This window comes from Mandrillus leucophaeus, unplaced genomic scaffold, assembly GCF_000951045.1.
Source record: "Mandrillus leucophaeus isolate KB7577 unplaced genomic scaffold, Mleu.le_1.0 Scaffold2344, whole genome shotgun sequence".
NCBI classification, from domain to species: domain Eukaryota; kingdom Metazoa; phylum Chordata; class Mammalia; order Primates; family Cercopithecidae; genus Mandrillus; species Mandrillus leucophaeus.
In genome coordinates, this window is record NW_012102415.1 from 1,183 (window position 1) to 17,191 (window position 16,009).

Below are 16,009 nucleotides of genomic sequence, written 5' to 3' on the forward strand. Positions count from 1 at the left end.
TGTTACTATTAAGTACAAACTTTGCTACCCTCTGTTAGGTATCTTAGAAATGCTGCCTATTTAATCATCATAGAAACAATGTGAGATGATTGATTCTCACATATATAATATTGATTAAGAAATTGAAGTTGAGAGAAGTTAAGTAATATGCCCAATTGTATACAGCTAGTAAAAATAGCAGCACTGTAATTCAAATCTGACTCTAACTCCAGTATGTTCCTGGAAAAACAACAACAACAAAAAAAAAAAAAAACAAGAATAAACAAGGAGATAAAGAAAAAATAAGGGGCAAAGACTGAAGAAATAAGAGAGTTAAAGGAGAGAGAAACTTTTCATTAGTAATTAGGTAAGAGTAGGAAATGAGAAAAGGAATTAAGATATATGTTTGCCAAAAAATGATTATCTGAAGAAAAATTAGGAAATTTGTGTGCAACAGAAATAAGGGAGTGGATGAAATGTAAATTAGTTTTAAGGGAACTTAGAGTATATTTCAATTCCCTGGTCACATGGATGAGTTCAGCTCAAAAATGTTAATTATTATGTATTCACCTTAGGACACCAGATATTTCTATGTGAATGATGCCGCCATTGCACAAAGAATTCCATAAGTCTTTCAAAATCGCCTTCAGAGTTAAATTTATGAGCAAGAAAACAAGCCTCATTGCTTGATCCCCACATCTTGTTTCTGACAAAAAGTGGTATGATCCAACCTGATCACCTAGTTTATTCACCCAACAAGTAGAAAGCTTCAAATTCTTTATAGCTACTTACAGTCTCTCTACCCTATACCTACACTTTATTTAAAATGCCAGTTTGCCTTTATTCTATTACTAGTTTTATAATGAACTGGTCAATGTTTTTGAAACCCCATCTTTGTTATAAAAACTTAGAAAATTAATAAGAATGCTATAAAACTACATGCAGTTGGTATAAAAATTATTAATCATTATTTGATGGCATTCTTATCTTATTAGCAGTAATTTCACTTTCTACCTTTCTATCTACTTCTCAGACTTCATCTACTTTTTGGCTGTGAGCTCTTTGTTGGTTTTTCTCATTCTGTCTTGCTCTCTACTGTTTCTTGTTGTTTTATCTTGCTTTGTTGATGTGTATTATAAAACAACTACTCTACATGCTTCACACCCTAGAGTTTTTCATATGGTAGTAACTAAGAAGATCAAGTTAAATCCTTTAACTGGAAGGAAAAGTGTCAAAATAGTATCTAGAGGGTGAATAAGTGGCTATGTTTGTAATGCTTTAATAGACTATCTTTATAGTCTACCTTTTTAGTGGACTAAAAAAAAAAAAAAAACCAAAGAATGTAAAGAAGACTAAATTGGTTCCTCTAGGCTTGCTACATGTCTTTGGTTGACAAGCAACCAGAGGTGGTGGCAAAAGAACAGAATGGTAACTGGAAAGCTGATCTGACTCAAAGCAGAGAGAAGTATATTCCCCCACCATACAAAATTAGGCAGAAAAATAAGTATCTGCCTATATCCACATGTCCAATTTTAGTCTGAGGTCTACCACTAAACATATTTACTGATTTCCAGAAGTTATTAACAATAATAATAAGTAATGTTCATTACATAGTAATCATGTGCTAGCACTCTGCTGAGACCTTCTGCTATAATTTGGATGCTGTCCATTTAAATCTTATGCTAAATTGAAATCCCCAGTGTTGGAGGTGAGGCGTGGTAGGAGGTGAATAGATCATGGGGGCAGATCCCTAACGGCTTGGCGCTGTCCTCATAACAGTGAGTGAGTTCTTGTGACATCCAGTTGCTTAAAAGTGTATGGCACCCCCCGACACCTGCTCCTGCTCTCACCATGTGAAACACCAACTCAACCTTTGCCTTCTGCCATAACTGTAAGCAGCCCAAGGCCTAGCCAGAAGCCAAGCAGATGCTGGTGCCATGTTTCCTGTACAGCCTGCAAAACTGTGAGCCAATTAAACCTCTCTTCTTTATAAATTACCCAGTCTTAGAAATTTCTTTATATCAATGCAAGAATGACCTACCACACCTGCTAAGACTGAGTGGTAAGCAGGATGAACATGAGTCCCCCTTTCCTGAAGAAGTTGATAATCTAATGAATGGAAAAGATATTAAAATAACTATTAAACAAAAGTATATTATAATTACAGTGAGTACTATGAAATAAAGTACAGGTTGCTTATAAAAGTAAATATAGGGAAACTGATGACTATGGAAAACTGATATTAAAGTTTAGACATGAAGGATAAATAGGAGTTAGGTAAAAACCATTCCAGTAAAAGAAAGCATAATGCAAGATGATGCTGTACAGAGTAACAGTTTGGTGTATTCACAGAACACAGAGGTCAATACAGCTTGATCATGGTGAGTAAAGGGGAAGAATGGTCATGATAAGTCTGGAGAATTGGCTAGGCATCACATTATATGGGCTATTGCAGGCTACACTAAGGATTTAGCATTTAATCCCCAGGACAAGAAGAAGCTATTAAAGGGTTTTAGGCAGGAAACTGACATTTAGATTTGCAATCTCACAAAATCTATGCTATGCAGAGAACAAAGTGGGATAAGAGTGTGTGTGCGTGCAGTGATTAAAGAAAAGGATACAGCCTAGGCAAGAGATTAATAGTGACTTGAATTAGGGAAGTGGCAGTGTTGATGGAGACAAAATGACATATTTGAGATATATTTAGAAGTAAGAATAAACAGGACTTTTGATTGATTGTCTATGAGATATAAGGTGAAGAAGATATTAGTGATAGTTTTCTGCTATGAGTAACTAGGGAGATAATGTATAATTAAGATGGGGAACACTGGAGAAGGAACTGGTCTGACAGCAAGAACCAAGGTTCTATTTCATACATACTGAGTTTGAGATAACTGTCGGTAGACATACAATTGGATTCAGTTACACAGATGGGCTACAGCCCTGGAGCTCAGTAGGGAAGTCTGGGCTGAAGGCATAAATGTGGGAATGCATAGACACGCATAAATATTATTTGAAGTTCATGTGAGTAGTTACAAACAACTAAGGAGTGTGGAATTAGAAAGAATGAACCTCAGATATACTCACTCGAATGACAACATTTAAGAGTTGGGTAGAAGAGGTGAAAAGGGGACTGAGAACGAGCAGCCTGCAAAGTAGGAAGAAAATCAGTAGAAATGGTCATGGAAGCACAGAGCCCAGAGTGTTTAAGTAAGGTGGAAGTGGCCAAATATGATAGAAAGTCCTTAGAGATTAATTCGCAAGATCAGCTTTAGTGAAAGACTATAAAAGATGTTGGATTGAAATTAGGTTAAAAAAAATGACAGTAGTATGGATAATCTTTACCATTCAAGAAATCTGACCATCAGATTATCAGTATGGATAATCTTTATCATTCAAGAAACCAGGATCACCCCTGCACTAAGACTCATTATCTCACTTAATCCTCAAAATTACCATTATCCTTATTTTATAGATGAGGACACTGACGTTTACCCCAAGGTTATGGGACAAGCCTAATTTTCTCATCTCATCTAGATGAGCCCTAAAAGTCCTTCTACTTCCATGAAAAAATGAAAAACTATACCTCTGTTTCTGTTCCACAGTCATAATAAATTTAGCATCTTTCACAAGAACAGAAGCAGCCTGTTGCACACCCTTCCTTGTCGCACAAAACTGAAAATAAATTCATAACTTTTGTATTAATCATGTTAAAAACTGAATATACTAAAAAATAAGCTATCAACAATCCATACCACAAGTGTGGGTTTCTGATCAGAATACATTTGTATAACACTGGCAATTTTGTAGTTGAGGGTTAAATCAAACTTAAATTCAGTTTGGTTACTGCTGCAGGGAAATCCAAGGACCACTTTCTGAAGTTTCACTGGTCTGTGGCTCTCATCCATTTTCAGACATACAGCTGGTCTTTCACCATCTGAAAGCCATTCTGCAATCTTTAAAACACAAAAACATGTGCATTAAAACTTTCTTCTAGTAAAGTTTTATTGCTAAAAACAACCCAATTACAGATCACTTTAAGGTCAAGCTGTAAAAGTATTTAATCAAGTATACTGTCTTTTTCAATATTACATATTCCATTAATATTATTCTGTTGATATAGTAGTCAACACTACCAACAGTAGTATTTCAAGATTATACCACTTTTCATCATGGTAAACTTCCAATTCGTTATTATTAGTTTTATTTTCCTTCATAAGAATCCCAAAGAAAAATTAAAATCAGTTTTGTCACAGAGACCAAATTTCTCACTATCATTTTACCTTCTTTGCTATTTTTGAAAACTATGCCTCAAAATAGCTGACATCTCTTTTGTGTTGTCCTAAATATTAGATAAATAGTAGCAAAGTAATAGTTGGTTTAGGTATGCAAGGGTTGACAAGTTTTTAAGCAGACAACAAACACTTGAGAGATGCCAGTGCCAAAAGCAAACTTCAGACTCAACCTAGAGTCACTAGTTAGTTTCTGGAACTGTGGTAAGCAATCTTTATCTTTACATAGCCCAGTTAATAATCAGGCTCCATGCCCAGCTATGAAACTGACTTGTTTTGACAGGAAGAAAACATTAAAATAGTTTCAAGGTTATCATGAGTAGGGATAAGATCACACAAGAATTTACAGTTTGAGGGGAGCAGAAGGCCAAGAATAAAGACCTTAATTTAGGGGAAAACGGAGGAAGATCTGACAAAGAGACAGAGAAACAGCATTCACAGAAGTAGTGTTTATCGCAAAGGGGAAAAGTTTGATGAATTAGAGAGTACTAGTACATAATAATGGCTTACAAGTAAGTAAGAAAAATTTAGTATCCCAAAGTGAAAAAAAGGCAAATGACATAATCTGGCAAGTTTTTAAAAAAGAACTTAAAGTAGTTGATAAATACATTAAAAATATTTGCTTTAGTAGAAATCAAAGAAGCAAAAAATTTTTAAATGAGATACCACACTAAACAATAAATCCTGTAAATATTTAAAAATAATAACAGCAATAATAATTCCGCTATTAAACGATCCAGTGTTAGGATATAGGAAAATAGCTTCTGGTAGAAGTGTAAATGAATATAACATTTATTGAAAGAAGTGCTTCTTTAGAGTTTTATATATCCTTTGATTCAGTTATTTCATTCTAAAAGTTCACCCTAAGGAGATAATCATGGATGTTTCAGATATATTAATTTCACTCTGTTTACAATAGCAAAAATTGGAAATGATCTTCCATTATTACATTGTTTGATAAATAAATTACAATAAAACCACAAAAATAGTACTAAAGAATATTTAATGATATAAAAATGTTAATAGATGAAATGCAGGTCAAAAAAAAGAGTATATACATTATGATTCCTACATGCTTACAAAAAAAAGTATATACATTATGCTTCCTACATGTGGAAAGACAAACACTAGGATTTAGTTTTGTCGTTTTAATAAACTTTAAATTTTTCTATATTATTCTTGACAAATACAAACAAAATAAGCTGTCATTTTAAGAACAAGAAAATGATTAATTGTGCCAAATTAACGATAAAGACAAAATATTCCATTGGAATAAACAATATAGTGGCTATTTGTGAAAACAATTTCTAAGAAGTAGTAGGGGAAAACCAGTATTATAGTAGGCTGAGAAGTAAGTAGGAGTGAGAAAGTAGAGTGAGACTATTATTTTTCAAGACGTTTACTTAAAAATTGAAGAAAAAATTAAGTCATATATTCATTATGGAAAGGACAATATGGCATATTATTATTTCTTTACATGTCCATGTACCTCATTAACCATGAGATCCTCCTCAAGGATGGAGTCCACGTATTTTCACTTTTGCATCTATTGTTAGTGCTTACCACAATGCCAAGCATACAGAATTGAGGAGCAAGTGGTAATCATCTAAGCAATTATTTTTATTCTCCACCATACTTCGCTATACAATTAGAGTCAGCTAGTTACAACAACCATCACATATTATTAGTGAAGTTATTATGAGGCACCTGAGACCCATGAAACTAAGACTTTTAGATACTAGCAAACAAGAGATGTCCACATGTCCACAAAAAATATTTTATTAAACTTGATTAACCAAATTTTATGGCCTTAATACTGTCATATTTATGAGATCTAGCCACAACTTTCTACAACATACTTTCCTATTAAAGCAAAGTACAAAAAAATTCACTTTTCTCTAAGATCAAAATAACTAAATATGTCATAAGTCATAAAAAACCTAAGAGCTCAGCTAAAATTGTAACTCACATCCTCAGCATTTGGAATTGTTGCAGATACAGCTACAAATCGCATTGGAATAACAGTGCTGGTATTTTTTAAAGTCTGAGACACAGACTGTACAGTTTTCATTCTGCTGACTACAACTTCAAGAGTTGGACCACGATTTTCATCTTTTACAATATGTACCTAAGCAGGAAATCAAGAAAAAATCATTAGCTATAGAATTATAAATATATGTAATCAATTAAAATATTCAATACTACTAACATTCTTGCTTGAGAAAATGAGCATTTTCCATTTGAAGGGATAAAACAAACACATAGTTTGGTTGAAATGTCTTTTTTCTTTCTGTCTTATTCTAATTATCCTTTTATGTTTATCTGTGAAAGTGAATGCATTCATTACCTCATCAATGAGAAACAGTCGAACCAGTTGAACCAAAGAGTTGTCTCTCCATTTCCTAGTCATGCTATCCCATTTTTCCTAGACAGAAAAAAAAAAAAGCATACAAGTAATTTAATGTGATAAGGAATTATAATAAATATTCAGATATCAATATTTTTAACATGACATATTACAAATAATGGGCAATTGTGGTTGATCCCTTAAGAGTATCCTGAAAAATATTTTAAAATTAAAAAATACTTAAAGAATTTTTACAGTCTTAAAGGTATTTTTAAAACTGGGCCCTCAATTATTTTTACACTGAACCACAAAATATTCTAAGTCCAAGTTTTATTACCTGTTTTTAAATTCTACCAAGGACCTCCCTCTATAATATACACTACTTAGGTAAAAGAATAAAGCAATAAATATGATTGCAAAGTATCCACAATAACAAACTGCCTATTCTTTGTCGATTTTTCCAATTTGGTCATTTGTCTTTTACTTACTGATTTGTAGGTATTCTTTCTGGGTCTTGAATTGTAGTATTTTTTTAATGTTCATTTGTTTACATTGTAAATATATGCTTCTAGTTTGTATTTTTTAAACTTTTTGTCTCGGTAAAGAAAAATAGGTATTTTCTAACGAACTAAGGAAATCATAAAGTATAAATAATACCTACAGGAGTTGTCATAATAATATGGGCATGCTGAATCTCAAATAGGTCATCCATTACTGTATCTCCGGTAAGTTCTTTACAATTCAATCCTATTGGTCCAAATTTTTCTTTCCAGTCACCAAAACGCTGACTACACAAGGCTTTTATTGGTGCCACTGTAACAGTATAAAATATTTACTTTGAACATCAGTTCAATTTTAAAATTATTTTCACAAACTTTGGTTAATAAAGTTAGCATAAAAATACACATCTACATACTCCTAAGATTGATAAATTAAAAATGAACAATATAGGCATATTATTTAGAGCAGGGGGGTCCAGTCTTTTGGCTTCCCTGGGTCACACTGGAAGAAGAACTGTATTGAGCCACACATAAAATATGCTAACACTAACGATGACTGATAAGCTAAAGAAAAAAAATTCTCATAATGTTTTACAAACATTACAAATTGTCATAAGTTTACAAATTTGTGTTGGGCTGCATTCAAAGCCATCCTGGGCCACATGCAGCCTGCAGGCCACAAGTTAGACAAGTTTGATTTAGAGGTATCAAGGCAATAACCAAAAAGAACTAAAAATAGAAATGATTTCTCAGGCAAGTGTAACTAAAAGTGGAGAAAGGTAGGGCAGAAGATGATTACTTTTCATCATAAGGCCTTTAGTGATACTTGATTTTTAATCCATATGCATATATTACTTTGATTTAAAAAAACATTTTAAAAATACACACCTAAGAAAGGAGAGTAAAAGTGCCTATGCAAATTTCTAGAATGACAAAATGTTTGATTTTATGTGTTCATTTTGCCTGTCCTTTAAAAAATAAGCATATCAAAGTCAAATTCTCAATTCAAATATTACTTTTTATTTATAATTCTGGAAAATGTGTTTTAAATTTAATGACAAATAAGACCAGACTTTACTAGAAATATATAGAAAACCAAGTAATTCCTAAGGCCAGAAACTAAATTCATTTCTTCATTTTGCTTCAATGGTTTTTCGTTATTATAATTAATCATCACTCTTATAATAAATACTTACTGTAAACAATTTTAATATTCAACCATGGCAATGGTACTTCCATTAACAATCTTGTTATAGCTAGTTCAAACACTACAGTTTTTCCAGAACCAGTTGGAGCACAAATCACAAAATTCCTATCTGTGTAAAGAAGCTAAAAAATAAAAAGTTATCAATCATGTAACATATAGAATTTTTCATACACATTCTCAATTTGTTAAAAAAACGTCTTAATAAGAATCTAAGGAATAATAATTCAAACATTTCTCCTCTAAAGTTATAGAAATTGTAACTTTGCTCTAGAGCCTCTACTCTCGAAAAATAACATTATTAGTATTTTATCACGCTGTTTTATTTGTCAATGTAGACCTAGAAGAAAATCATTCCTGGCTGAGCACGATGGCTTACACTTGTAATCCCAGCACTTTGGGAAGCCAAGGAAGGCAGATCACTTGAGGTCAGGAGTTCAAGACGACCCTGGCCAACAAAGCAAAACCCTGTCTCCACTACAAATACAGAACTTAGCCAGGAGTGGTGTCTCATGCCTGTAATCCCAGTTACTTGGGTGGCTGAGGCAGGAGAATCGCTTGAACCTGGAAAGTAGAAGTTGCAGTGAGCTGAGATTTCACCACTGCACTCAAATACAAACAAATCCACCTATGAAAATCACACGTATTCATTTACCAAATATTTTCTGAGCTCCTATAATGTGCTAGACACTGAGTGTGGCAGTGCAAACATAAAGATCTAGTAAATCCCAGCTGTCCCAATCTAGTGATTACAACCTAGTGAAAGGTAGAAAAATAAATAAGTTAAATAAAATACTTACATCATCAAAGGCTTTGGACTGTATATAGTTGAAATATGGAAATTCTTTGAAAATACTTCTAAATTTTGCCGCTTACAATAACATTAAGGAGTCAAATATTTCAGAATTTAAAAAATTGGTTACTTTTAATTTTAAAATTAAGTTATATTAATATTCATTCTGACAACGTTTAATGATGAGGTTTTAACATTTGCTATTTGGCATCTTAAGAAAAGAATTATCATAAATTATTCTAGTCTCCAGTCACATTCCATATTCTGAAAAGAACTTGCAAAGTTCCTATAGGGAAATAAGAGATTATATAAGGGTTATACTTGAGTGCTAAATATGATGGAAGAGATGCAAGTACATAATGGCAAGTAAATCAGAACTATACTTCTAGTTTATCTTTTCCAGAGTCGTGCTTTTTCTTATTTACCTTGACAAGGCCAGTTGATTTTTATCTCTTCTTTAATGTACAGAATTTCACTCAACTATTTCATTGAGCATTGATTGTACTTCATTAGCTGATGTGTTTCTGGTTACTTAATACTAAATCTCTTTGTTTTTGATAATTTAGTTGTGTTAAGTGGTGGGTTTAATTGTAATTATCAACATACTGGCTTGGCAGGAAGAACTTAAATCATCCTTCCCCTATAAGAAAGTTCAAAAATATAAATAGATATGAAGAATAAACTGTGCCCTCTCCAAGGTGAGGGTCTATTGACAGATTGGGAGATATCTATATTTACATGGTATTCTTCTTACAATATATCAACTACAGTCATTGAACACTATATACAGAATACATTATAGATTTAGAAAGCTGTGGGAAGTTGTAAATAAAGAAGAAAATGAGTTCCTACAATTGAGACTGTTATAATCTATCAGAAGATATAAGATGGTTAAGAACATTATCTGAGAACACAAGTACACAGTTATTTAAACAACTAGATTTTTATAAAGATATATAAGAACTGATGGATTGCTGTAGTGATCCTGTTTAAACTTAGATCATATTACTTCTCTGATCAAATTCCTCCTTTCTCTCAAAGTATATGGCTATAAGGCTCTACATGATCTTGTCTTCCCACTGCCACTCCCTCCCCGCATCAGCCCCTGCCTTTCTCTCTCTGACTTCATGTCCTACTACTCTTTCCCCCTGACTCATCTCCTCTAGCTATACTGAACTCTGCTGTTCTTCAAAAACATCAGCCATGTTCCTGCCATGAGGCCTTCCCCTGCCTAGACTGTTCCTCCCTCCATATTTTGGCTCCTTTCCCTCCATTAAGTGCTTACATCTGACCTTCTCAAGGTCTACCCTAAGTACTGTTTAATTCTACACCCTGAGCCACAAATCCCAGCAGTCCCAATTTAACCCCCTTACCCTGCTCTATTTTTTTCTTTTTCCATAATAGTCACCACTTTCTAAAAAAACTCTATGACTTATTTATATGTTGTTACAGCTGTTGAGATATAGCTTCTTCACTACCCTCATGCCAAGAATGGTATCTCCTCAAAAGCAAGGATTCATTCTCTGTTTTCTTCAGTGACATATCCCAAATACCAAGAACAGTGCCTGACACACAGTAAGTACTCAGTTAATATAGGTTTGCAATTATTACATCAAGCAGTTAATTTATAAATCCTCATTTTACTTTCTGGTGTGCAAAGTGTCATATCTGTGCCAAACAAAAACGTAATTTTGAATTTGAAAATCCATAAGCTTTAGAAGGAATCTCATTTTTCCTTCAAAACATGTCTCTTACTATCAAATATTTATTTGCAACAAGCCTATGAGTGGGCCATCATGTTGGTTTTTCTCTCATTAGATAGCTCCATATCAATTTATATTCACAAAAATGAATCTTTGATTCAGAGTAGATACAGAATCAGTGTTTCAGCTCATAAGAAAACTCAACTGCTAACATCATTTATCATCACTATCAACAACTGAAATCAATTTTTGGCCTTACATTCAATAAAGTCTCAGCAGTGTCACTGAAATTATGGGGAAAATGTCTGCAGAACTGAAAATGACAAGACTACTGTGGTAGGATCAATCTGAGAAAACTTCTATTGCCCTGAGGATTCAAATGTAGTAAAATATTTAAAGAGAATAAGAAAATAAGGTGTGTCCAAGTAATCTACAAACTCTCAAATTATCACAAACAGCATTCAGTCTTCCACTTTAAATACATACTTGGAAACAAGGTATAGGACAATGAGTTTTATACAAAATGAACTTTTTGGACAATAAATCAGTGGACACACGTGTAAGCAGTAGTCCTAACTAATAAAGACCCCTAAACAACAGAACCATTTCAGCTGTGCTAATATAGCATAAAGACCCTCAAAGCTCTTTAAAAGCCAGTGTCATATGGAAAGACTTTACAGTAAGGGATAAGGAGAATCAGCCATTGTACAGATAATTAAACATCTTTAACAGGTTACTGCTAATATATTTCCTATGTTTCCATCCTATTTTGATCACCAAAGAAAGTGTGGCAGCATTGAGACACCATGCTGAATAAAGTGCTAAACACTGGCTCTGTTTATAGTTACTATATCAACATGTATAACCCTCTTATTGATCCCTCTCCCTCATTTTTACTCAAATCAGCTATCTGCATTGGAGACGACTTTTCATGAGAAGTCAGGCAAATATTTTCTAACCATACTTCAGAATTATCTCAGATGATCCCTGGAGTACCCAAGATTAGTTATTGTTGCTACATTTCTCTAGCACAGCTATGCAATATCCAGAATTCATTTTTCATTTTGTCAACTAGACCATAACTTTTGTGGATGCTAGAACATTGCCAAGCAGTAAGTCACTAATTATATATTCCTAAAGCATAGTTTTAATGATGATATTTGACATGTTCAAAAATATTACATGGTTTCTCCTTATTACAGAGATTGTAAGTATTTTCACCATAAAAAAGAAATAACTGTGAAAGGCGATAGATACATTAATTAGCCTGATTGTGGTAATTATTTTTGCAATGTTTATATATAAAAAAAATCATGTCGTACTCCTTAGATATATACCATTTTTATTTGTCAATTATACCTCAACAAAGTTGGGGGAAAAAATAAAAAACAAAAATAAAATTAAAAAAACCTTTGACCTTGGTATTCATAACATTATATGACATGATCCTAAGATAACTATGTAATATTTCTTATTACTTCTTTAATCATATCTTTCCCTTCAGCCAAACTGGAAAGCTTATTCTTTCCAAACATATTTCATACTTTTTTATCTTCACCCTTGCTTATGTCTATACTTTTGCCAGAACAATTTCCTTACTTTACCTGCCTTACTTTATCTGCCTTTCAATGTATTTGGAAGTAGGCAGGTAAGTAAGTTAAGTCATGATCCTTGCCTTCAAAGAGTTCATAGATCATGAGGAAATGGTCACATAAACTATTGGTGAATTAAAACAGAAGAAGTGCACTATTATAGGCATAAACAGGGTATTAAAGAAGCAAAGAAAATGTTACCTCCAGAACACACAAACGTACTCAAAATATTTACACTGGAAATGTTCAGACTTGAAACTTGGATTCTATGTATAAACTTCACATTAGATTTTCAAAAACACTGATCTGTAGAAATGTCCCTAATCCACACAATGTCCCATTCTCATCCATTTCCCCTGCCCAGTTCAACCCAATTTGGCTGCTCTTTCTCAAAAGATGAGAAATTATCTGTACCTATTTGTAAGTAAATATGCTCAGAGTTCTGCCAATAATACAAATCTGACTTCTGTACTTAACTTGTCATAAACTGATAACAAACAGTTCACAAATTGAAACCAGTCTGCAATCACACCTTGAGTAGCACTATTGCACACATACTTTTTTTTTCTTTTTTTTTTTTTTGAGATGGAGTCTCACTCTTTTGCCAGGCTGGAATGCAGTGGCACAATCTTGGCTCACTGCAACCTCCACCTCCCGGGTTCAAGAGATTCTCCTGCCTCAGCCTCCTGAGTAGCTGGGATTACAGGTGCACACCACCATGCCCAGCTAATTTTTTATGTTTTTAGTAGAGATGTGGTTTCACCATGTTGGTCAGGCTGGTCTCAAACTCCTGACCTCACGATCTGCCTGTGTCGGCCTCCCAAAGTGCTGGAATTACAGGGGTGAACCACCGCACCCGGCCACATGTACCTCTTACATTACCAAAAAGATTAACTTTTCCGTCTTTTTCTCCATCAATCAAAATAAATAAACAGAAACACAATTAAACAAAATATTTTAAAATTATGATTTAATAAATACAAAGCAGCTATTGTAAATAACTTAAAGGATACGAATTTCTGTGACAGCCTTCAAGGAACCTAAACAATTTTCTGTTACCTCTGGAAAAAAAAAAAACTGTACATATTTATATAAATATTTAAAAAATTTTAATGGTCAGCAGCTACGACCTGAAATGAATATTTTTATCCTTTCCATAAAAACTGTTTCAACAAAACTAACACAACTTTTTATTGAGAGCAAAGTTAAAAATATTTTTAGCACACCGGATAAAATATTTTAACACACAGCCCAGCTTAGAAAATAATGCAACATAATAAAAAAACTGCAGTAATTGCACAGAGAGATAATCTACTCACATTTACTATATTTTTACATTTTCCCCTATGCTGAGAAATGCAGATTAGTCTGTACTCATAAAATGAACTGAAAAAGCAAGAAATTACCTTGAATATCATGAGGCTGGAAAGCAACTGGAAAAGATGGTGCTTTGAACATGCCTTCTCTGATTTCAGAAGCAGAAAAAGCATTATTTGCTGTAAACACATTTGCAGAATATTGAAATTTCTGCTTACTACTGCTATAGTTCCTTGATTTCCCTTTGTTCATTTCTGTTTGTACAATTTTCACTGAGCCAATGTGAGAGTCCAATTCACTGTCATTGGAATAAGCACTCCTATGTATATTGTCAGATATTTTAAATAATCTGCAAGAAAAAAAGACCCACATATTTTCTCACTTATAACACTTCCTTGGAATATGAAAAACTAGCATAAAATTGGCCCCTTTAAAAACATTCATAGATTATGGTTTACTCAAACAAAAAAGCTAAACACTCTCCTAAAATATAACTTGCTAAGTTTATCACCAAAGTATGTCTACTTTCCTAAAACTCAGAGAAATCCATTTGTGGTAGTCAGCCTCCAAAAATGGCCCCAAAGATCCTTGCCTGCTCCTCACACCTTTGCAATCTCCTACAAATTGAATCACGGAATCAGGACTGGCCTGTCTAACTAGCAGAGTACTGCGGAAGTGCAAATGTTTGACTTACAAGGCTAGGTAATAAAAGACATTGCCCCTTTCTCCATGGTCTCTTAGATCTCTCACTCTGTGGAGAGCTAGTCACAATACAAAGAGAGCACTCAAGCAACCCTGTGAAGAGGCCAGGTGGACAGGTACTGAGGTCTCCTGTCAACAACCAGCACTGACTCTTCAGTCAAGGACAGCAAGCCACCTTGGAGACCTGATAGCTCCTGTCAAGCTTTCAGATGACTGCAGCATGTCTAACATTTTGATTGTGGCCTTCTTGTGAGAGGCCCCCAATATCTTTATGCATTCTCACAAGAGAGCCTAAGCCAGGACTACTAGCTAAGTTGTTCTTAAATTCCTAACCTGTAGAAAATGTGAGAGATAATAATGTTTACTGTTGTTTTAAACTACTAAATTTTGGGATAATTTTATTACACAACAACAGATAACTAATATTCCATTTAAAGTCAGTAAAGTGCTTAAGAGAGAGAAAAAGTCACTAGATATAGTCACAGTAAATAGTAAATTTTGTAACACCTAATAGTTAAATTTAACTGAAGTGATTCAAGCTACTCAATTATATTAACATATTAAATTTATAGGAATAAATTAACAGACTTGTTATGAATTAAAAGTTGTCAGCAACTGCATTTCACGCCACAGAAGCTACCAGATAAGACAGTTTTCCTAGCCAATCAAATCAGCACTGTGTACCCCCCAAAAGAGGAAAAGATGTAAACTAAGTATATCAGCAGATTAAATCGTCCCAAACTCTATATCTAATAACCACTTCAGTGTAAGAACTACTTCTATGCAAAGTTCTAAAAACAAGGAAACACTTTATCTTTATGACTGTACTGTATTATATTTGATCAAAAGACAATCTATCAAAGTAACTTGTTCACAATATCCCTAAGGGATGAAGTAACCATTAAGGTTCCTGATAAAACACTCACATCTTACAGAATAAGTAATGGAGACGACTTATCCATTCAGGGCTGAAGATCAAGTTTAATTAGCAACGGCCAGTGATTTCATCAATCTTGTCTATGAAATGGAACCTCCATTAAAACTTGCCTAAACAACAGGGTTCTGAGAGCTTTTGGAATGGTGAACACATCAAGCTGCTGACAGAGTGGCATGCTCAGAGAAGTTATGGGAACTCTGTACTCCCTCCCTCATATTTTGCCATATGTATCTCTTTCATCTGGAGTTGTACCCTTTACAGTAAGCTGGTAAATGTAAGTAAAGTGTTTCCCTTAGGTCTCTGAGTCATTCTAGCAAATTATTAAAACCAATATGGGGTCATGGAAGCCTCAAATTTGTAGTTGGCCAGACAGAAATGTGGGTAGCCTGGGAATCTCATTTTCAGCTGGAATTCAAAGTGGGGTCAGTCTTACAGAACTGAGCCTTCAACCTGTGGGGTCTGACGCTAATTCCAGGAGTTAAGTGTCAACTTGGTTAGATGCCAAGTTGGTGTCAGAGAATCAGTTGGTGTCAGTCAACACCCAGTCTTTACATTTATGGTCAGCTGATTTCCAATGACAGTGCCATAACATTCAGTAGGGAAAGAACAGTCTTTTCAACAAATGAGGCTAGAACAACTGAAT

General features: G+C 33.9%; 1 protein-coding gene across 1 annotated transcript in view; it reads right to left on the minus strand.

The window, feature by feature from the left end:
• Positions 1–5,662: 5,662 nt before the first annotated feature.
• LOC105541161 (probable ATP-dependent DNA helicase HFM1) overlaps positions 5,663–16,009 on the minus strand; it is a 22,840-nt gene continuing 12,493 nt past the window's right edge. The window contains exons 5-11 of the mRNA XM_011982065.1: positions 13,817–14,076; positions 13,424–13,471; positions 9,123–9,193; positions 8,315–8,447; positions 7,280–7,431; positions 6,619–6,696; positions 5,663–6,399 (exon numbers count right to left, since the gene is read on the minus strand). Of these exons, the coding sequence (XP_011837455.1) occupies positions 6,220–6,399; positions 6,619–6,696; positions 7,280–7,431; positions 8,315–8,447; positions 9,123–9,193; positions 13,424–13,471; positions 13,817–14,076 (922 nt within the window). The 3' untranslated portion in view covers positions 5,663–6,219. The remainder of the gene's footprint in view (positions 6,400–6,618; positions 6,697–7,279; positions 7,432–8,314; positions 8,448–9,122; positions 9,194–13,423; positions 13,472–13,816; positions 14,077–16,009) is intronic.